Source organism: Lepidochelys kempii, chromosome 2, assembly GCF_965140285.1.
Source record: "Lepidochelys kempii isolate rLepKem1 chromosome 2, rLepKem1.hap1, whole genome shotgun sequence".
Taxonomy (NCBI): Eukaryota; Metazoa; Chordata; order Testudines; family Cheloniidae; genus Lepidochelys; species Lepidochelys kempii.
This window is the reverse complement of record NC_136381.1, coordinates 205,461,789-205,485,982: the sequence shown is the minus strand read 5'-3', so window position 1 is coordinate 205,485,982 and position 24,194 is coordinate 205,461,789. Positions and strand designations below refer to the sequence as shown.

At 41.2% G+C, this 24,194-nt stretch overlaps 1 protein-coding gene across 8 annotated transcripts in view; it reads right to left on the bottom strand.

The window, feature by feature from the left end:
- The window catches only part of ANKRD28 (ankyrin repeat domain 28), a 227,276-nt gene that overhangs the window by 100,035 nt on the left and 103,047 nt on the right, over positions 1-24,194 (bottom strand). For all 8 annotated transcript variants that reach the window (XM_073333566.2, XM_078851764.1, XM_073333567.2 and 5 more), the window contains one exon: positions 12,223-12,301. In XM_073333566.2, the coding sequence (XP_073189667.1) occupies positions 12,223-12,301 (79 nt within the window). The remainder of the gene's footprint in view (positions 1-12,222; positions 12,302-24,194) is intronic.

The window sequence follows — 24,194 nt, the reverse complement described above, 5'->3', positions numbered from 1 at the left end:
CCACTCCCAGTCTTTATTCAGGCCTGATGTCCAGTTTGCAAATTAATTCCAGTTCTGCAGTTTCACATTGGAGTCTGTTTTGGAAGGTTTTTTTTTTTGGGAAGAATTGCCACTTTTAGGTCTGTTATTGAGTGACCAGGGAGATTGAAGTGAAGTGTTCTCCTACTGGTTTTTGAACGTTATGATTCCTGATGTCAGATTTGTGTCCATTTATTATTTTGCATAGACACAGTCCAGTTTGGCCAATGTACTTGGCAGAGGGGCATTGCTAGCACATGATGGCATATATCACATTGGTAGATGTGCAGGTGAACAAGTCCCTGATGGTGTGGCTGATGTGGTTAAGGTCCTATGATGGTGTCCCTTGAATAGATCAGTTGGCACCGGGATTTGGCACTCAGGACAGAGTTGGCACCACGGTTTGTTGCAGGGTTTGGTTCCTGGGTTGGTGTTTTTGTTGTGTGGTGTGTAGTTGCTGGTGAGTATTTGCTTCAGGTTGGGGGGCTGTCTGTAAGTGAGGACTGGCCTGTCCCCCAAGATCTGTGAGAGTGATGGATCGTCCCTCAGGATAGGTTGTAGATCCTTGATGATGCGCTGGAGAGGTTTTAGTTGGGGCTGTAAGTGATGGCTAGTGGCGTTGCTACTTTCTTTGTTGGGCCTGCCTTGTAGTAGGTGACTTCTGGGTACCCTTCTGGCTCTGTCAATCTGTTTCACTTCACTTCACCTAAGCCTAATTTCCCCCTACTGTTACTCACACCTTCTTGTCAACTATCTGAAATGGGCCACTCATTACCACTTCAAAAGTTATTTTTCCTCCCTTGGTATCCTGCTGTCAATTGAATTGTCTCATTAGACTAACCTCACATTTAGTAAGGCAATTCACATCTTTTCATGTACTTATATCTGCTCCTGTATTTTCCACTCCATGCATCTGATGAAGTGGGTTCTAGCCCACGAACGCTTACGCCCAAATAAATTAGTCTCTAAGATACCACAAGGACTCCTCGTTGTTTTTGTCCAAAGAACAAACATCTAAAGAATTCCTGTTAAGTATTGCTTAAAGCAACAGGGCACTATGAAAAACAGTTTTGATGTAGTGGGGGAAAACAGCTACATTTTTTCACATGACAAAGGGAAAACGAGAAATGTAATGCCAATTAGATACAGGCCAGATAGCTGTTCCTTTCAAGTAAACAATACAAAAAATGTTGTAGATACTCTGACAAAAGAATATCAAAGCCTGTTTCTCAGAAGGGGATCTGAATATCAGATTGACTTGTATAAGGAAGAATAGATAAGATTGCCTTTTCATATAGGCAACTGCCAGCTCTTAAATGAAATTCACACTGAAGCTAGTTGATTATACTACTACTATAATACCGCATTTCATGGTATGTGTTACCGAACTCATTTCTTCAAACTCTGAATGGGCTTGGCTGTGCATCATGCCTCAGTTTGCATACTGAAGGCAAAATGCAGCACAAACCACTTCCCATTATGTTTTATTAGTTACATGGATGCTAATCCATCCTTTGTTATAGTTCTTACTGGAGATGGGCCAACTCTTCTACAAAGTGTACTTAAATAACTGGCTGGTACTACTAGTAATAAATGCTGAGAGAATGTATTATTTTATTCCCTTTATCACTAATAAACTAAGGAAGCCATCAGCATCTGCTTTATTGAACATCAATGCATTTATTTAACCTGTTTTTATAGACATGATAAAATTTCTTCAATCTAAATACCACTGATATAACACTAATTATAATACAATATATATAATAATACAGCACTAAAAGAGTTTCAGGCCAAAGGATTGAAGACCTTGCATGGGATACAGGGCCCAAACAGCCACTTTCTTAGTGTGGCAGAGCTCCGACCTTGTCCCCATGGGTCCCGCGCTTCCAGGCGGTTTATGCTAGCTTCAGAGGCTCACAGCAACCCTCCACGTAGCCCTTCTCTCTCTAGGGCAAGGGACACAGCCTACTGAGCCCTTTTCATCATAAGCCAGCAATGGAGGTTGATGAGAGAATTCCCAGTCTCTGTTGCTCCTGTGGCCTCATGTCAGAACAGTTTAGGCCTCTGTCAGAACAGAGGCCTGTTTTCCCCTCCCAGGAGGTGTTTCTGTAGTGGTGGTTTGGGGGGAACCCGGGCCCGCCCTCTACTCCAGGTTCCGGCCCAGGGACCCTAACGGTAGCAGCTGTTGGCAGCCAACCTTTCACTGCCAGAGTTGCTACATTTCCCTGGGCCACTTCCACACAGCTCTCCTGCTTCTCCCTTCTTCACCCTTACCAATGACTTGAGAGTCTCTTCATTAACCAGCCCTTCAGCTGCACTTTGGCTCCCTGGCTCCTCTCTGCCTGACTGGAGTGAGCCCTTTTATATTATCAGAGGGGCCTTAATTAGAGTCAGGTGGTCACATTAGCTTAATGGCCTCACCTGACTCTTTGCAGGTTAATTGGAGTCAGGTGTTCTCATTAGCCTGGATGAGCCCCTGCTCTGGTCAGTCAGGGAACAGAAAACTTAATCCAGTGGCCAGTATGTCTGCCTTCTGCTACTCTGCTGTACCCAACTGGCCTGGGCCTATCACATTAGCTTGGACTTAAAATATGGTCCTATACTGAAGATTGACAACATAAAAATGGCACTTTTATACTGAACAGAGCTGTTCCCTATGTGCATTCAGTCATATCTATTTACTCTATTGACAATTTTATACTGCTTTTGTTCCTGTTGACACTGCAAGACTACACTCCAGTGGTGGAACGAGCTGAATTCCACCCTAGTATTCTATCCAGGGTACCCTGATCAGAACTGCCAATCAGGTTCCTCCCTTGAAGCAAATTTGCCCACAGTTACCCTGTTAAATTCACTGAACAGGCATAACTGAGACCAGTATTTGTTTGGCCTTCAGAATCTTTGTTAAAGGCGGTGCACAAACCAGAAAAGAATCTTAGCAAAGTTGAATTTACTGGACTGGCAGTTAGAAAGCTATTTTTTACTTGGAAAAGTTGAGACAAATATAAACCCAACTAGACTATTTTTACAGTCATTGTTTTGAGAAGAGCCATATTTTAATACTGGTCACACATACACAGAGTTCTCAGAATACGTCATCTGCAAAGTTTCATATTGAAGGAATAGTACACTGATCTCTTTAGTCCTGGAATCTTTAATAAAATTAGTCTGCACAGCCAGTGGCCATATGCGTAATGCTTAAAAGTTTGCATTAGTCTATTGTGACACTTGGAGCCAAATGGAATGCTGATGTAACTAGGTGTAACTCCATTAAGTGAGTTACCCCATAGCTGATCTGGCCCCATGTTTTTAAAAGGAGGTGCACAGAACCCATAGAACTTAATTTAGAACTGTCTGCCCAGAGAGGAACTCTAAAAAGACAAGCAAGGATGGAGGGATTAACACAATACATTATGAAAGTTCCAGTTGCCAGTGAATAAGTAGCCTGTGTGACAGATTTTTTCCTGAAAAAAGGCTAACTGTGCATACAGGGCTAATAGTTCCATTGTTCTTCCTCCTTCTCAAAATGTAGGCACAATGACTTTTCTTCAGTTATCAGGTGCCTTGGCTGACTCCCATGACTTATTCAAGATTATTCTCAGAAGTTCTGAAATGTCCTCCCTCTGTTAATTGTTTTTTAAATTAAAAGGCTATATTTCACCCAGATCTCAGACTTGTTTATACAGCAAATATAAAATATGTCTGCTATAACAGGAACATATATTTTCAAAAATATTACCATGAGACTTACTCAAAGCCATTCTGCAAAAACTTCAGAAACTAAAAAATGCCTGAAGATCTGGATAACTATCTTTACAGCGTTTAGATTTCGGCCAAACAGATGTGTACTGTATTGCATGATCGCATGAAACTTAATTGGAGTAAATGTTCCAGAAGACACTGAGTTGGTGTCAGGTTTGTCATCCATCCACTTAACAAATCAGTCCACTTGAGGTCAAAGCATTTTCTAGTCAACTGTTATCTGGGAGTTAAGTAATAACTGTTGAACCTCTAAAGAGCAAGATTTTTCCAAGGCCCACTCAAGTCCTATAAACGGCTGCAGCTGACAGAAGGTCAAAGCAGTAAATCCTGCATTCTTGTTGGGACAGCAAATCTGTGAACACTGGAAAAAGCCCGTGGACTTCTTAAGAAGTTGCAAGAGGTCTGCAGGTCATCGTTGCCATAGCCATGCTGGAAATCACTAAGATTATTCTGTCCCCATCCAGTCTTCTCTTTCTGATCACCTTCTAAATTAATGGGAGGATTGGGAGGGAGCAGCGTACGGCCAGATCCTTCTGCCAGTTCAGGAATAAAAAAAAACTTCTGATATGGACAGACTGTCCCTGCCTGTTCTCGAGCAGAACTGGAGACACTTCATATATCTAGTGATTGATCAACAGATCAATGTCTGGAAACCACCGTAGGCCGAAGATGTCACCTATCACCACTTTCTTTATGGACCGTTCATGCAGGGTGGAAAAGGAGATTATGAAACATGCTAGTGCCAAAATGCAGAAGCAGCCTTTCCTAATGAAGACCCTAACCTTCCTTAGATTTCATATCAGATAAAACCTTCCTCCTTTCTTTGGTATGAAGAAACATCTGGAGTATAAGCCCTGATCTCTAAGTTCCCTTGGAAACTTCTTTATTGCTCCCACTTATAACAAGGATTAAATCCCTAATCTTAACATGCTCTCATGAGAGGGACCCCTGAACACAGAAGGGAGAGGGGTTTGGTAAAGGTAGGGTCTCAACAGAAGATGTTACTACAACTCAGTTTATCTCCAGAATCCTTTTGTCTGATGTTATGGACTTCCATTCGTTGACAAGGCAAAATTGTCTGTTCTCAAAGATAGGGTCAATGCAGGATAATTTGAAGATCCGGGTCCTGGTGTCAAATTTGGGGCCTGCCATTTTTACCTAGTTGAAACTGAAGGCTGTTTTCACTTCATTCATGGTTTTAAGATTTTCTTCTGGTGCATTTGCACAGGTCTGGGTTGTTGCTGCTGCTGAAAGTGACATCCCTGAGAATAAAGACAAAAGATGATGGTGGATAAATGGTCTATGGTACTAGAGTATAGGATCAGAGGTCGTCCTCCTCACAGGTGGAAAGGCACCTAAAGAGCATGCCACAGACCACGTGTCCAATATTTCATCTTATTACTAAATAACTAAATTTCCTTCCAAAGGAATATCTTCCAATCTTCAACACAGTTTCTGGAGGGAAAGAAAAAGACCATATGACTCTTAAGCAAAGCAGTAGATGCTACCACCCTAGCTCATGGATTTGAGAGCTTCTTTTGATGTTGAGGACACTGTTCGTTATCATCCGACCTTCAGTTATTAACATGTTAGTCAATTTACATTGAGTAACTGATTTTCCAGAGGCAAACGCAGGAATCTTTTCCGATAAGTGATAACGATACTGCAACATCATTGCCTCGTAATCTGTTACTCTTTTCCCAAGTGAAGCAAGAGAACTTCCTTACCAACTGCACTGACTACTCCAGCCTGCAGTAGTCAATCTAATATTAGAAGATTAACCTCCAATGGGGCAACCAGAATGCCAAATAATGGATAGATTTCCTCCAGTATTACAGATGGGAGTTCCAAAGTCATTGCCATCCTGTCTGCAAGCTTGTGAAACTGTAAAGATTCCTCAGAGAGAGAGGAAGCTGAAGCTACTCCAACATTTTCATGTGGCGAAAAACCAGTTTCTACATTTGGCTCTAATTACTGGTATTCCATCTGAGCACAGGCTCCCCATTTTCCTCCAACAGAGGGTCAGGCACAATGGTGGGAGAACGTGAAGCTCCGATTTGATGGGCAAGCTTTTTCCTCACCTCAAAAGAGAAGGGAGTTCCTATGCGAATGATGCTATGAAGTCTCTCTACAGTGTTTAGATGGCTGCCAATATGGCCACACCACCTATGGTGGAATTTGCAGGTTGCTGCAATACTCTTATTCCAATACCATATCATAACCTGGAGGATAAACAGGTCTACATGCTCCATATCTGGGATACTCTCTTTTGAGAGTGTGAAATCTAGGAAGGACCTCTGGAAATTTAGCCCAATCCTGTTCATTTCTGGACTGCAGATCTGACTTTGGACCTGCTACCAAGAAACCACAGAACCTGACAAATGCAACATAGTGAAAGACAGACCACTTTTCTGGCTGGGCTTGAAGGTGTTTTGGACAGAGGTACAGAAGTCTCTCAGGAAAACAAACACTTCATTCAACCTCTTTCATTTTCCAGGAGTAAGATCAGAGAAGGATAATTTGAGAGAGGTTTTGTCTTTCCTCCTTTAGATATCAAGCCTTACAGATACATCACGGGATCCTTGTGACTTACTTCGGCTAACAATGAAACTGATGCAGCTGCATAAATTAGCGATGAAGAAATTGTTGCTGGTTCCAGGTCTATCTTGGATCATTTAGATACGGTCAGCACTCCTAGCATTTGGTTCAGGACCTGATACTGACTGATCAGATTAATTTCCTCACTGGGACTTGGCACTGCTAGCAGGAACCTTTTAGTTCTTTGCCTTCTTTTCCAGAACTGAAGCAGACTGATCCAATGGCTTTCCTCAGAACTTGGCCAACAGATCCTTTGGGGCTTTTAGTGTTGGATCTGATCTTGGAAACTGACTGATGCAATCATGGAACTCTATCCTAGAGCACAAACTGGAGCTTTCATCATAGTATTCTTATTCTGAGCTTGTGCTTGGATCCCTTAGAGGTATGAGAGCTCAGTGGCTTCGCTGCCAAAGCTTCTTATATCAGGAGAGCTCTTGGACCACATGCTCTCAGAATGAACATAATGCAGACAGAAACCTCGGACACCTCAAAGGACAGTAGCCCTCATCAAGACATGCTAAGCAGCTGACATTCGTGTCTGATGTTGAAAAGACCATCTGACATGATTCACAGCTCTTAAAACCATGTCTCTTTGCCTTTGAATCCACCATGAAACTGAGACAAAACCAAACCTAACAGCTACTTAACTAATCCAAGAAGAACTAGCCTAAACAAACTATTATTTTCCTAATTATACCAACTACACCAAGAGTAAAATACTATGTAAGGCACTAAAAATTTTTTAAGAGAAGGCGCCAGATCTGAGGGATCCAGAGAAGTGTGTGTCCATTTGCTGGTGAGGTTGCTAGGAACTGAGACAACAGAGGGCACCATGCACGCTTTTACAGCCTCATCTCTCAGAATATTCAGGAACTCTGAGGGGAGCAGTCAGAAGGGCATGCAAGCACTTCAATGCCACAAGAAGGTTCCACTGTCTGATTTGGTGATCCCTTCCAACTTTAAGTTCTATGACTTTAAGTTGCACCAGCCAGTGTAGCCCATGAGTGGGAATATGCAGAAGATTCTCAATGAATTCTTATTAAGATTATTCACAATAGATCTCTTCACCTACCCATTCATTAACTCTCCTTTTCATGGAGAATACAGTGGATACTTCCAATCACCCATTTCCAGGGAGTCCTGTCTCCCACCAGTGTTCTAACCTAATCTATGTTAAGGCTGAAACGTATGAAGTTGGAAGCCCTGACATCCCTCCAGCGTCTGCGAGGTCTTCTCCAACCAGCTTTTGTTGGAGCAAATACATAAAGCAGGCAGGCTGGTATGGACTCTGGCACGCGGTGCAGTGTTGAGTCAGTTGGGAAGACACTGGACGCTGGTTGGTCCAACGCCTGACATTCTTGGTTGTAATGTGATGAAACCATCAAGTGCCTTTAATGTTTTGTTGCTGTTTCACCTACCCAGCCCCTCTGCAAATTTACAGATGTTTGCTAGAGATGTTAGTTAAATTCTATTTGGTCTAAAAAAAAACTGATGATTATGACATGTTCATCAGCAGGTAGGCAGTTCATCTGATGACAAAGTGGGTGAATCCTTCAGGGACTAGCTTACTTTCAAGAGTTCTGAGAGGTATTGTTTCAAAAGGAAAAGGAAATGAGCTGGAAGTCATGGGAGGAATATCCTTCCTCTGCCGGAAATTTGTATCCGACATTGTCAGTTTCAGGCCCCTCCCGTCCTACAGGCTTGGAAACCAAGACAAGCCGCAGCAGCAGCAAAGATTGCAGGCAGAGGTTTACTCAGAACAAGCGTCCTAGTGTTCAACACCCAAATGCAGAATGCTCAAGACATGTACCTTAATGCTAAAAGCATGAAACTTTGAGCATGAAGTCTCAGTTATGCACTGAGAATGAACAATATGGGTCTTGTAACATACTTACACTTCGAGAAATCTGGCACAGAAAAAAATCTCAAATTATACCAACAAGTGAGGGAAAAAAAAATCACACTTTCCAAAACCAACTGTTTTCTAAAAAAGTTTTTTCACGCCAAGGATTTTTTTTTTTTTAAGACATTTTAGTGTTTTTGTGGTGTATGTGGTGCGCTTGTTTTTGGTTGTTTTTTGGGGGGGTGGGTGGGAAGGAAGTAAAGGAATTTAATAATACCATACTTTTGCAGCATCTAACACATAATGTGACATTGTAGCCTATATAATTTACACTAAGAACTAGAAAACTCATTTAATTAAAAAATGTTATGGGTTAGGCTTCAATCCAAAAAACAGTTACCGAAACGTATAGTCCCACTGAACTTAATAAAACTACTTCTATGTAGTTACATGTATGCTTTAACTGATGGCAGGATTGGGAAACCAACAAGTAAGGATCTGATACAATGCCCACTGATATCAGTGGAAAGACTCCCATTGATTTAAATGGGCTTTAGACCAGGCTTGAAGAGAAACAATAGCAAAGCAAGGAAAATTCCTTGCAATTTAGTTTGTTCATATAGTATGATAATTGTAGATTGGTTTTTAATTTATAGAACTTCAAAATGTACTACAGAGTATTTATTGATGTGTAATAAATATAAAGGTTACAAAGTAAAGGACTCAAAAGTTAGAAAATGAAAGAATTAAGGTTGTGTATAGAATCTTTATTCAGCCCCCTTGTGCATATGCATTATTATACAGTCTTTAATTACATCACATAGTATTTTTTCCACAGGACTCCTTCATTCAGAATAGACACTGCTCACTTAACGAGCAGCTATTCAATATTTTGTTTTCTCCTCACTGTTGAATCTACCACTCTAGGCCTTATTTACTGCACACTACTCAAACCATGCTCTGAAGACAGAATTAATACTTTCCTCATGGGCTTTTCTATGGCGCTCATCATTACATTATGTGAGAGTTTCACAAACATTAATGTATTTTCACAATACCCCCATACAGCGGAAGTTAATAATCCTTGTTTTACAGACTGAGAACTGAGGCACAGACATATTAAGGTCTAAAGTATCCACTGATTTTGGGTGTCCAATTTGACACACCTACAACATGGTTTTTCAGAGTCGTCTTATACTGTATAGCACACAGTGATTTCAGTTGCAGCTGAGAGTCCTCAGCATTTCTGCAAGTCAAACTGCAGGTTCTTAAGACAGACACCCATGAAATGAGGAATTACTGACCTCTTGTGAAAAGGTTAGATTTTTAAGCAACTTCCCTATCATCACACAGACACAGAGATAGGCTTCATTTCCCCAGGACAGCATTCAACTGCCTTAACCAGACCCTCCTATCTCTTCTTGCAATCCCCTGCCTCATTCACTATTAAACCTTCCAACTTCTGCAAAAAAAAGGCATTCTATAGACTACAGTATCCTTCACTACACCATCCTGGTCAATCCTCAGAGCAGGTCCATCCTGGGCACTGAAGGAAGCACAGGTCCACTGGGAAAGAACAGTATGTGGCATGTAATTAAAGGCTGAATCATAATGCAGATGCACAATAGGGCCAAATTACAGATGCCAGAATTAAGGTTGCCTACACATTTCCTATCTTTCAAGTGCTTCACTTTGCAAGCCTAATAATGTTCTTTTACCATAATTTGTAGATGTAATTTGCTGGGTTTTAAAAAAAGCAAACTGAAAAAAATAGAAAATCCATCATGTGTCATCATATTGACACCCACATGGATCATTAGCAAGGTTGGAAGTAACTTTAGCAGAGTAACTGGTAACAATAGTAAATTGTCATCCTCTACATGGACCAACATTAGAGTCAGATAAGATACTTTACCAAGAGTTTCACAGATATTTGCTGACAGCAGAGGAATGGCGAGACTCAGGAACCTTGGGCTCCAGGCCAGGCTCTGGAGGGCAACGGGCACTAGAGGACCCAGACTTTTCTGCCCATTCCCACAAGATTGACCCCTTCTGCTCATCCCCTCCAACCTGTCCCTGCCTCAGTTCTGTCTCTCTCTCAACTGTCTCCTCATCCAAGTCCTATTCTCCACTCAGGCATTTTATCCTACTACCAATTTCCTTAGCTAGCCATTCCCAGTTCCCCCTCACCTCCTTCTCTGATTTGTCTTCCCTCTGGTCTCCAATTGTAGCCCCATCGCCCCCCAGTTTCCATCTCCTTCTCAGAGCTCTTCATCTAATCTTGATGTCCCATGTCACTCCCTCAACTCTTTTCCCAGCCAGTCCCAGTTGTCCCTTTCACCTCCTTATCCAGTCTCAGTCTTCCCTCCATCCACTGGCTCTCAGTCTGCTCCCCACCCACACACCTCCATTTCCCACCGTCTCCCAGTACAAATCTCCTTATCAAGCCAGTCTGAGATAGACCCTGGCACCAGGCTCCCTGTCCCAATCTACTCCCCATATCCAGCCCTCCAGGTCAGGTTCTTCTTCCTTTTGCATTCAAATAATGCAGCTTCCTTCTTCATGCTACTTGCACTCAGCAGGAGAGCACAGAGAGCTGAGAAATAGGCTGGCTGCTCTCAGTTCTGGTGCCTGGACCTGGCATGGCCCCGAGCAGCTGGAAACTGAAATTGCAAGGAAAGTCCTACTGAGCTCTGGCAGCCCTGGGCTGGAACATACCCATTTTGGATGGAATCTTCAGGGAACTGCGAAGCTCTACCAAGTCTCTGCTGAGCATGTGTGAACTCTGGTTTCTGAAAGGCTTATAACTTGGCCAAATTTTTCACAGGGATGGCAAAAGGCACAACCCTGACAGATACAAATGTACTAGGAACCAGGGGTGGACAAGCTTGGGATGCATTCAAGCTTCTCAAAGAAAAAGTCACCAATTTTTAACTTGGGCATACTTTTCTCTAATCTTGGTCTCAAATAGCTAAACCATTTTGGCTGAAAGTTTCCCAAAAAATCAGCCTCAGGCAGACATTTAGCATGGAAGTTTTCAATCAAAATGATTGAAGTTCTGCAAAATTATAAGCAACAGAAAATAGGATCTTAAAATGGGAAGTGCTACCAACTCTCCTATAACACACCTCACTAAAGTAAATTCTATTACTTTTAAAGCTGAGATGTGGGAACAGATCTGAAGTTTTTGAGCAGATAAGATATGTTTAGTGAAGTGCAGATTAAAGAGATTCTACTGTATTTTATAATTCTGCAATTTCTTCCACTGAGGGGTCTCAAAGCACTTTACAATCATGAATAAAGCCTCAAAACCACCATGGTGAGGTGTAACACACAGAGATTATTAAGGACTTGTTCAAGGTGACAGCAAATCAGTTACAGAGCTGGAATAGTAACTCTGATCTGTCTTCTCTGTCTTGTGTTTTAACCACTAGAACATACTGCCTCACTCATTGCATTCTGTATTGCAAGTGAAGAAGTAAATATGAAAAATGATTTTTAAATTCTTATTTCATTCTTATCAGGTCCTAAAAATCTTGTGTATATATAAGTTAGCAAAAGATAACTAGAAAAATAATGTTGTTCTTAATCTGAAGAAATATCAGCACTTTTAAATGCCATTTTCAATGTTAACATAGTCATTTTTCTAAATTCACTATAGTAAAAAATATGTGCTAACATTTAGATATTAAGTACACTGCTTTAAATACAATTAAGTACAGACTTTTGAAGCAACTGAATTTGGTCATAAACTACTAATAAATAGCAAACATCACTGAGAAAGTTTAACTCTGGTAGGTACTTTTTATAATAACTGAAAATTATTAAAAAAGTGGTTTGAATTAAGGAGTCTGTAAACAAAAGTTTAAGTACAAAAATCCCCAAATTTCAATTGAATTCTTAGCACATTAAATAGCCTGATAAAATTATGCAAACTAAAAGTACATTTAATGTACCTGTGCACAGAATTTTTTTTCATTAACATGAACAGAACATACCAGATAAAATAAGTAGTTCAATAATTTCTGCATCTCCCAGATAGGCAGCAGCATGTAAAGGGGTCCTCTTTTCATTATCCTGTAGTAAGAGGGGGGAAAAAGGGTGTTTTTTTTAAATAAAGACATCTGTTTTAGCATTCTGTATGATTCATAAAAAAGTTAAAGAATAAGATTCCATCTTCCAAATACTGAACATTTTATATTTTAGGAAGCAGAGATATTAAACCAAAGAATCACTGAGTTATCACACTTATGTAGTCTGTAACAAACATGCTCTCACTTAGCAATTATGACAGCCCTGTACAGTCATTCAGGACATGATCCTGAAAGATGCCAATTCCCAAGTACTCGGGACACGTCAGGATGAGGCCATAAATTAAATCAAAATCCATTTGTTTCTTTGGAAGGGGAAAAGTTGTGGGGGAATGTAAAAGTGAGGCTTTCCTAAGCAGCTCAGAGAATGTTAATACAATGAGTATCAACAGGTGTGATCTATGTTTTATGTGACAAGTTGAAGGGTAACTCATGAAACCAGGCTGTAATATTTTCATCATGGTTGCAAATTTAATGGAAAATGCAAAACTTCGATGTTGGACATGAAAAAAATATCAGCAGAAAACATGAAATTCAAACTTTCACCAGCTTTTTGCTTACTGCATATATGCACAGAAAAGCCCGAGAGGTGGATGTAATTGGCAAACTGATCTCACAGACATAGAAAAGACAGTGCAGGAGGCAAGTGGGACTTAGGTGCTTTTGGGTAGTCTCAGGCTAATATCCTTTTGAAGACACAGTTTAGAATCCACATGTGAGAAATTAAAGAGGACATCTGAGTTGGACTGAACTGAAGAAGATAACAGACTTTCAGAAGGCTAGCACAGAATATTTCCCAAATCTGGCAAATACTGGCATTAGTTTATGCGCACGAGTCCACCGTGAAAATGGTGAAAGATCATTTTCTCATTATGTTGACTGTTAAAGGCTAACTGTAGGAAATTAAAACCTAATAAACTGCTTCTGTACAGCATGCTGTAGCAAAATTAGTTAAAAACAAAATAACAAAACCAAAAACCCCTTCAGTACAGCAGATAGGTTCATTTTATTGAAATGTGTTGAGCTTTGGAACAAGTTACAAACAAATTACTTTTGGATTCTTGGAATTTTTCAGTGAAGCCCTGAACATGCTTTAAAAGCAAGTGGAAATTTTGTTTTTCCCTCTAGGGGAATGTACCAAAACATTTCTAGCAGATTGCAGAAAGAACATTGTTTGATTATACTGGCCACTAAAATGTGTTTATTAAATTTAATGTTTCCATATTATCTATCATTTTACCATTTTAAAGAAGCACTTGTTTTTTCCACTCACGCAACAAAAGGCAACTTTACTCATGGATTTCAGATTAATGAACACTGGCATACAGGCCTACATTTTCAATTTTTTTTTTAAACCAAAAACACTTTTTTTTTGCTTGCTTTCAAATACATTCTCTTTTCAAACGTAAGTAAATCCCCAAAGCAATTTCAATTTCTCATCTCATCCCCCAAGGTACTGTCTTTATTGTTTTAAACTTTCAGAGTTGCAGTGCTGGGGGGTGTGGAGGCACATTTTAGTGTTTATTACTCAAAGATAAAAGTCAGCACCACAAAAATCCCTAAAGTAGCTGAAATTACTTGGTAGTTAGCTTCAAATGCACTCAAATGTGGGATTATGGCAGTTCAGTAGCAATAATATAGTTATATGGCTAAGATGACATCTATTCTAAAAATGCCTTTTTTTTTAAAAAAAGGAAAATTAAAAGTAAGTACTCTCTCATGCTTGATCTCCACCCAAAAGAGAAAATGTATTTAGAAAGTTCCAGAATTTATCCAGCAGTTATGGCAATAGAAAAAGAAAGGTTTCTACTCTTGTTGTTTCTCCTCTTAGATAACTGAAAACTGACTGCTACTGAATTTCAAACCTAGCATTGACATAACCCTGAATGAGGAATCTATGCTTTGCCTTGTTTAAATATTTATTCTGAAATAAAGATAACATTTCAAAATAGGAACACAAGTAATGTGACAGAACTGTCATATCTGGCTTATTGTTAGAGAAGTGAAACAAAAAAATGGAGAACAACATTCATTACACATCAAGTTTATAAACCATCTATAAAGTAAGAATTTTAACTTAAATGAGTGGATTAAATTATTTTTAACAGATGCTATTAGGGAGGGTCATATGCTGGAAATTCAAAAAGCATTAATTTGAATGATCACCTAATTCTATCAAAAAGTAACTAATGTCAAATTCTACCCACCTTAATTGCAGGACGAAACAGGACAAAGATGGGCCACTAGGAAACTGGCTCTTGATTATCTAAGCAATGGAACATTCTCTGGGAAGCATTTACACTCTGGAGGAGATGATGCACAATGGCCAGTAGGGAAGCCTGGTTTGAACCCTACCCCACTCTGGCTAATTGGACAAGTTCCTCTAGTTTCTCACTAAGAAGCTAGGCTACAGGAGCGAAAACTCTGCATAGATGGTATACTGAAAAACTATAGTGATGTCAACTCCCTTTAAAAACAAAACAAACACACACCAATTACAATACGACTTGTGTTTTCTTAAAGACCCTGGAGTCATGTTACTAAGAAAGAATCTTAGGTTCTATTAAGAAAAAAGTTTCTAGCCTTCAGAGTTGTGGAGAAAAGGTTGAAAATATGAACTGTAAAGGCTCAAAAGACAGAAGGCAAATAAAAAGAACCCAAATTGTGTGTTTAAATGTGATTTTTAAGCCAAATCCACATTTTAAAGCCTAACTCATGATTTTGAATCTTATCAATAATTATTAAATCCATCCAAGCATTTAAATGTTTTTGCGTTTTAATGGGATTAAGCACTGCCGTAAAATTCATTTAAAACATGAGCTTAGATGAAAAACAGAAAGACTAACTGTTGTTCATTAATGCACAATTAGAACTGTGCATAGCAGATTACAGGAATTAACATTACATTAATCTTTTCAGCATTTTGTAGGAAAGACTCTGCATGGACTTTTGTGCGGTATTCTGTATCATGGCACTAAGGTCAATTCTGGCACAATACTTAAGTTTTATAAAAGCATATTGCTATAAAAAGCTAGATCAAGCGAAATGTTTCAAAACAAGTTTTCTAAATGACAAGGAAGAAAGATTTATAAACAAACATCCCCTGCACTAACTACAATCCAAGTACTGCCATATTCTGACTAGGGCCCTACCAAATTCATGGTTGCGCAAAATGCATCATGGACCATGAAATCTGATCTCCCCTGTGATATCTGGCTAGTGTAGAAGAGGTGGTTCTGATCTCCCCTGTGTTGCTGGGGGCACCCCAGCCAGTGGCTCCTACTTTGTGCCAAGCTCCGGCTTCTAGTCCTGGCCAGGCTGGGGGACTTCCTCTTCCCCTGCAGAGACCACTCCCAGGGCCAGGTCAGACCTACCTTCGGGAACCTGCCCCAGCTACATGAAGCTCCGCAACTGTGCTGCCTTTTTCTGCACTGCCTTCAGAGCTGGTGCCAATCCTGTGACTTCTCCTACAATAGCTTTGTGACCGCAATGAACCCCTTTTGTGTCAGGACCCCCATGGCTATAACACCATGAAATTTCAGATGTAAACACCTGAAACCGTGAAACTATTTTTAAAATCCTATGACTGAGAAATTGACCAAAATGGATCCTGAATTTGGTAGGGCTATAATTATGACAGTCTGTCAGGACATGAAAGTGAAACTGATTAGTTTACCTTTGCTGTCCAACCAAAATGAAAAGGAAATACACTGGACCCTCACTAGAACGCGGGGTTCGGGATCCATGTGGGGTGCCGCATTAACGCAGGGACCGCATTATAGCAGGGGCCATGTTACCAAGGATCCCAATTTAAATATTTAAATTTGGGATCCTTCACCAAGACTGTACTAGATGTGAATCTGCATTCTAGCGATGTGCGCTCTAGCGAGGATCCGTTGTAGAATAAGTAGTTTAAAATAAATTTCATTATTAAAAATCCCTTAATTATCTAAAGCAGGGGTGGGCAAACTTTTTGGCCTGAAGGCCACATCGGTATATGGAAATTGTATGGCAAGCCATGAACGCTCACAAAATTGGGGGTAGAGATGTAGGAGGGGGTGAGGACTCCAGAGTGGTATCAGAAAAGAAGTTCAGGGTGCAGGAGGGGGCTCCGGGTTGGGGTATGGGAGTGGGTGTGGGCTCCAGGCTGGGACCGAGGTGTTCGGAGGGGGATCAGGTATGGGAGGGGTGTGAGGGCTCCAGCTGGGGGAACGGGCTCTGGGGTAGGGCTGCGGATGAGGGGTTCAGAGGGTGGGAGAGGGATCAGGGCTGTGGCAGGGCGTGGTGGGGGCTCAGGGGTGCAGACTCCAGGCAGCGCTTACCACGAGCAGCTCCTGGAAGCATGTCCCCACTCCAGCTTCTAGGCGCAGCCAGGCGGCTCGGCGCGCTGCCCCATCTGCACGCACCAGCCCTGCAGCTCCCATTGGCCAGGAACCGCAACCAATAGGGGCTGCGGGGGCAGCGCCTGACCACACCTCCATGTACTACGTATGAGCCAGCGGGGGGAGATCATGCCAGCTGCTTCCTGGGAGCCGTGTGGAGCGGGAAAAGCCCTCGACGCCACTCCCAGGCTGAAGCAACAGAGCAGGGCAAACCCCCGACCCAGCTCTCTGGCGGGAGCTGAGGGCTGGATTAAATGGTCTGATGGGCCGGATGCGACCCACGGGCAGCAGTTTGCCCACACCTGAGCTAAAGTATGGTTAGTAATATAATTAAAGAAAACGGGTTTCTAAAAACCCTCAAAATATCCTATGATGTTTAATTGGCCTGTCCCTTAAATAAATTGTTGTGGTAGACTGGATTTACAATGCTCATCCCATTCTTCTATTCAAATACGTGTGCAGAACTATATATTTAGTATGATGCTCAAAAACCTATTTGTGTATATTACCAATGTTTCCTGCATGAGCTAGGACTGATGAAAGGGTGTGGGGCAATAAGCCCAAGGATAACTCTTCAAGACTTCAAGCTCCATGCCCTCCCTTCTCTTTTGCAGAAGCTTAAGGAGAGCTCTTCCACTGCTTCCCTTCATCATTGGCTGGTGCAGTGGGAGCTCCCTTGTCTGTTTCAATCTATCTTAAGTAGGGTGTTTTAACCATTTAGCTGACTTTGATAGGATCACCATCTTGACACCGGAAAACTCCAAAACTAATTATACATAGTGGTTTAATAGTGTTAGGCAAGAGTTAAAATTCAGTTAGCAGCCAAAACAAAAACCTACATAACTAACAAGCAGGAACACCGGAAGCCCAAGGACACTGACAACCGTAAACACTTGATACGTCAAATGTCCACCCAGTAAATCGGCCCTTAGAACAGAACAAACCCTCCCTTCACAGCCCTCCAGATATCTGTAAACACTCACCCGCACCCCACCCCTTTGCCTTAAGTTAGTCATGAATAATTGATGTAATCGAAACAGTTTGATGAGTGTGTTCTGTTCCTGTCTCTGCCACGTTAAATGCGCTCTCTGTCTCAAACAATGTTTGTCTCTGTAAGAACAAGATAAATGCAAATGAAGTGATAAAAGAAAGATATAATTGGTCACTGTAACCCCACACCTTTGAAGCTGTTTACCAGTCTTCCCGGTGCAGTGAATAAATCCTTTTTCAGTATTTGCCTGTGTGGTCTGATTCTTGGGGAAAAAAACTTCTTGATTAACAAGAGTTCTATGTATTTTAAAGTACAAAGTGCCCTGTGAGTTTTACCTATTTGTCCCAATGCATTTTCTGTGAAGTAACACGCAACATAATAGCCATTTTTATGACACGTCAAAGCTGACAGCTCCTCAGAGAAGGGACCCTGTCTTCCAACATGTTAATACAGTTCCTAAACACAATCCCCCAGTTCTGACTGCAGCTTCTAAAAGTTACTGAAATATAACAATTACCTTCCATTCGCCTTCTAAATAATCAAGCATCTACTGAACCTGAACATTTTGAAGTGCAACATTTGTTAAAGTATGAATCCAACCTTCTTCCCACTAAACCTTTGTTCAAAAATTCCTCTTTATCCTATTTTAACTCCAAAAAGAGGAAATACAAAAAAAAAAAAAAGGAAACTAGTTAAATTAAATTTTAGCAAAAGTCACTAGAGTGAAATGCCTGCAAGCTGCCTGGAAACTATTTAAAAACATGAGAGAGGCTCAAACTAAACATATGCCAGTCACGTCAATGTAATTAAAGTTATATCGTTTCATACCCAAAATAAAACTTTATTTGGAGGAGTGGAGTATCTGTTACAAGTATTCAGTCAGCTGGTAAATATTTTACTTTAATGTATATGGTAACTATATCTTTATACAATTTTTAAAAAGGTAGAAATTGAACTTTAAGTGGAAAAAGTTTGTGCAAAGAACATTTGTGAGTAAATGAACTGTTCAAATTTTAGGAATTTTTTTTCCTTTATGTGAAATAGGCCAAGCATCAGATGTTTGCCAATGCCTTTCTACCAGACTCCTCATTAACATCTGTATAAATAAAACAGTTTCATGCAGAAAAGGGGCAGAGAACTTTTACTATATGCTTTTCAGCTAACATATAGTACCCCAAACTTCAATGGCTTTGATAACTATAGGAATTTTTTCTTGCAGGATTCAGAGTTCAGTGAGGTATATACTTTTGGCATTCAATTCTCAACTGATGTCATGAACTACCGTTTACCCAAATGTGACTGTGCCAAGTGTGTGTCCTGTGGGGAAACAGTTCTACCATCTAAGGTCCTATCCAGGATATAAATTTTTATATAAGGATAGCATTACCATTTTATACAAGGCACTGGTGAGACCTCATGTGGAACACTGTGTACAAAGATGAATTCAAACTGAAACAGGTGCAGAGAAGGGCTACTAGGATGATCAGAGGAATGGAGAACCTACCCTTCATGAGGAGACTTAAGGAGCTTGGCTAGTTTTGCCTAACAAAACAAAGGATATGGGGAGATAGGATTTCTCTCTCTTTGTATATATATCTATGTGTGTGTGTATAGATATAGATATATACATATATATAAACACACACACACCCATCACAAGGATAAACACCAGGGAGGGAGAGGAGTTATTTAAGTTACAGACCCATGTTGGCACACAAACAAATGTATATAAACTGTCCATCAGTAAATTTAGGCTTGAAATTAGACACATATTTCTAACCATCAGAGGAGTGAAGTTCTGCAACTGCCTTCCAAGAGAAGTAGTGGGGTTAAAATCCTAACTGGTTTTAAGAGTGAGCTTGATAAGTTTATGGAGGGGACGATATGATAAGATTGTCATATAGCCCTTTTGCAACTGCTATTAGCAAATATCTCCAATGGCCAGAGATGGGACACTACTGGGGGAGGGCTCTCAGCTACTACAGATGATTCTTTCCCAGATGTCTGGCTGATGGATCTTGCTCACATGCTCAGGACCTAACTGATCACCATATTTGGAGTTGGGAAGGTATCTTCTCCCAGATCAGATCGGCAGAGATTTCAGAGGGTTGCCTTCCTCTACAGCCTGGGTCACTTACTGATTTGAACTAGACTCTAGAGCAGGGGTTCTCAAACTTCACTGCACCCCGACCCCTTCCTGACAACAAAAATGACTATATAACTCCAGGAGGGGGGACCAAAACCTGAGCCCATCCAAGCCTCAACATCCTGGGCAAGGGGGCCAAAGCCAAAACCTGAGTCCTATAACCCAGGGCTGAAATCCTTGGGCTTGGGCCCTGAGCCCCAGCAAGTCTAATGCCAGCCCTGGCAACCATTACAATGAGGTCGCGACCCACTCTGGGGTCCCGACCCACAGCTTGAGAACCACTGCTCTAGAGTGAATCTGTAACTTGAAGCCTTTAAATCAAGATTTGAGAATTTCAGTAACTGAGTCAGAAGTTACGGGCCTAACTACAGGAGTGGATGAGTGAGGTTCTGTGGCCTGCAATGTGTAGGTTGTCAGACTAGATGATCAGGATGGTGGTCCCTTCTGGCTGTAAAGTCTATGAGCTTGGGATTCAGCCCAAAGAATAGTTATTACCTTATCATTAGGTATCACTTTCAAATTAAGAAAAGGCAAACAGACTCACTATTACCAAAGAGAAGAGCCTATTTCCTTACATCTTTAAAAGCATATATTCAAAAGGTAAAACAGATTCATTTTAAAACTTTTTACTAATTTGACAGTTAGTGAAAACAGTGTAAAAATCATTTTAGATTCAGCCCATGTGGAGCCCTTGTTTTTCCTCTAAACTTAGGATCTCAGAAAAGATGACATTTTATTACATATACTTAATTTAGCAGGCTACAGAATTTCCACCCCCCACTAAGGTTATAGAGAAGATATTAGTCCTGTTTGCCCAGGACACAAATCACCCAATTCCAGAAAGTATAACTTTCTTTACAAGGAAAAAGACTTCAATTTTACACTTTGCTATAGAGCTTATATAACTCCTAAAGGCCAACAGCTATAAATAGACTCCACACAGTTTCTTGGCATCGCTACTGCATTGGTTCCTTATTTACTCATTCTTACAGGTCTGCACAGCAAGCAGGCTTTTGACATTTCTCTCTCTGTATTTTGGAACCCTTCAAAGAGAAAACAGCTCTGTGAACCCTTAGCTTCTGGAAGGATTAACCTTGAATTCAATTTTTTCAAAATTCCAAAGAAGTCAAGCCATTTTAAGGAAACAGTCTATGTTAACACTTTCTGCCAATACATTTTCACCTTTATGCTCCCTGAACATTCTATAATATTGCTATCATTTTGGCAGTCCTATCTGATCAGGCTTTTGCACAGTGCAAGTACAGTTCATCAAATATTCCCATCCTAAATGCCATCCTGAAAACAGTTTATGTACAAGTTTAACTTTGCCCACATGAACAGCACCATTGAATTGAATGGGACTTCTCAGGTGAGTGAAGTTAAGCACATGCCTATAAATCTGCGGGATTCCATAATGAGAATTTGCGCAACTTAGAAGGTTTTTTGTCAATACATGAAATGGAGGAAGATAGCTGCCCTCCACATCTTTTGATCTTGATCTTATAAGTCCAAGATTCCCTTCTCTCCCCCGCCCAAGCATTTTAGGACTGTTATCTTGCATAGCATTAAATACAGTAATCCTGATGGCCCAGACTACATCTCGAAAAACCAAACTGTTAGTAATATTTTATTCAACATCATTTCAAATAGAACTCTCATATTTTCAAAACAGATGTGGAAAGCAGACATATTAACACCTAGAAACAAAACTTCACTTTGGTCTTTTTTAAATAATACAATTAATGGTTTGAAATGCTTAGCTGCAACATATAGCAGAAAAAAAAATCAGGTTTAATATGACATATTCTTCTGGTAATGAGGAAAGTCATTCCAGTAGCAGGCCTTTGCACTGGTTTGATGTACCTTAAATATTGCAAAAACAAAAGATATAATCCTGGCTAGTATGGCTAATGAAAGTGAAAGAATATCAGATGAGAAAAGTTATATGGCTGACATAAGAGCATACATTATAAGAGCAATAAAAAACCCTTAAACATATGGCTAAACTCTCAACATAAGGCTATCCCACTGCATAGGAAAAACAAAAAGTATGGCAAGAGACCACCTTGGCTTAACCGGAGATCTTCAATGATCTGAAACTCAAGGCACAAAATGAGATTAAACTAGCTAGAGATATAAAGGATAAAAAGAAAGCATTCTACAAATACATTTGAAGCAAGAAGATGATCAAGGACAAGACAACAAACAGAAAAAGTGTAAATGGGTAGAAGTCCTAAATGTCTTTTTTTGTTCCAGTTTTCACCAAAAAGGTTAGTAGCCATCAGATGCCTAAGATAGGGAATACCAGTGTAAATGGGGTAGGATCTGACGCTAAAATAGGGAAAGGACAAATTAATTACTACTAAACCCTGGTCTACACTAGGAGTTGAGGTCAAATTTAGCAGTGTTAAATCAATTTAACCCTGCACCCCTCCACATGACAAAGCCCTTTTTTTCGACTTAAAGGGCTCTTAAAATAGATTTCTTTACTCTATCCCCGACAAGGGGATTAGCACTGAAATCAGCCTTCCCAGGTCGAATTTGGGGTAGTGCGGACGCAATTCGATGGTATTGGCCTCCGGGAGCTATCCCAGAGTGCTCCATTGTGACCGCTCTGGACAGTGCTCTCAACTCAGATGCACTGGCCAGGTAGACAGGAAAAGGCCTGCAAACTTTTGAATCTCATTTCCTGTTTGGCCAGCATGGCAAGCTGCAGGAGAGTGCAGAGCTCATCAGCAGAGGTGATCATGATGGAGTCCCAGAATCGCAAAAGAGCTCTAGCATGGACCAAACAGGAGGTACAGGATCTGATCGCTGTATGGGGAGAGGAATCCGTGCTATCAGAACTCTGTTCCAGTTTTCGAAATGCCAAAACATTTGTCAAAATCTCCCAGGGCATGAAGGACAGAGGCCTTAACAGGGACCTGAAGCAGTGCCGCGTGAAACTTAAGGAGATGAGGCAAGCCTACCAGAAAACCAGAGAGGCAAACGGTCGCTCCAGGTCAGAGCCCCACACATGCCGCTTCTATGATAAGCTGCACGCCATTTTGGGGGGTTCAGCCACCACTACCCCAACCCTGTGCTTTGACTCCATCAATGGAGAGGGAGGCAACACGGAAGCAGGTTTTGGGGATGAGGAAGATGATGAGGAAGAAGTTGTAGAAAGCTCAAAGCAAGCAAGCAGAGAAACCAGTTTTCCTCACAGCCAGGAACTGTTTCTCACCATGGACCTGGAGCCAGTACCCCCCGAACCCACCCAAGGCTGCCTCCGGGACCCACCAGGTAGAGAAGGGACCTCTGGTGCGTGTACCTTTATAAAATAGCATACATGGTTTAAAAGCAAGCATGTTTAATGATTCATTTGCCATGTCATTCACAGCCAGTACAGCTACTGGAAAAGTCTGCTAATGTGTCTGGGGATGGGGCGGAAATCCTCCAGGGACATCTCCATAAAACTCTCCTGGATGTACTTCCAAAGCCTTTGCAAAAGGTTTCTGGGGAGGCAGTCTTATTCCATCCACCATGGTAGGACACTTTACCACGCCACGCCAGTAGCGTAGTCGGGAATCATTGCAGAACAAAGCATTGCAGTGTTTGTTTGCTGGCGTTCAAACAACATCAGTTCTTTATCTCTCTGTGTTATCCTCAGGAGAGTGATATCATTCATGGTCACCCGGTTGAAATAGGGTGCTTTTCTTAAGGGTACATTCAGAAGTGCCTGTTCCTCCTGGGCTGTTTGCCTGTGGCTGAACAGAAATGTTCCCCACTGTTAGCCAGGTGGTGGGGGGAAGGGTGAGGGGTTAGCCAAGCGGTGGGGGGAGGCAAAATGCAACCTTGTAACGAAAGCACGTGCTATGTATGTAATGTTAACAGCAAGGATTACCATGAAAGAGTGTACCAATTGTTCTATAAAATGTATCTTTTTAAATACCACTGTCCCTTTTTTTTTTCCTGCACCCCAGCTGCATGTGTTTAAAGGATCACAGGATCTTCTCCTTCCCAGAGGCTAGTGAAGATTAGAAGGCGGAAAAAAACGCACTCGCAATGAAATGTTCTCTGAGCCCATGCTGTCCTCCCACACCGAGAGCACAGACGAATGCGTGGAGGCAGACAATGTCAGAGTGCAGGAAATCACAATATGAACACGAGGAGAGGTGGTGGGCTGAAGATGATAGGTGGCGGCAGCAGCATCAGAGGAGGCAGGACTCAATTCTGAGGCTGCTGGAGGATCAAACTAATATGCTCCAGCGTATGGTTGAGCTGCAGGAAAGGCAGCTGGAGCACAGACCGCAGCTACAGCCCCTGTGTAACCGACTGCCCTTCTCCTCAAGTTCCATAGCCTCCTCACCCAGACGCCAAA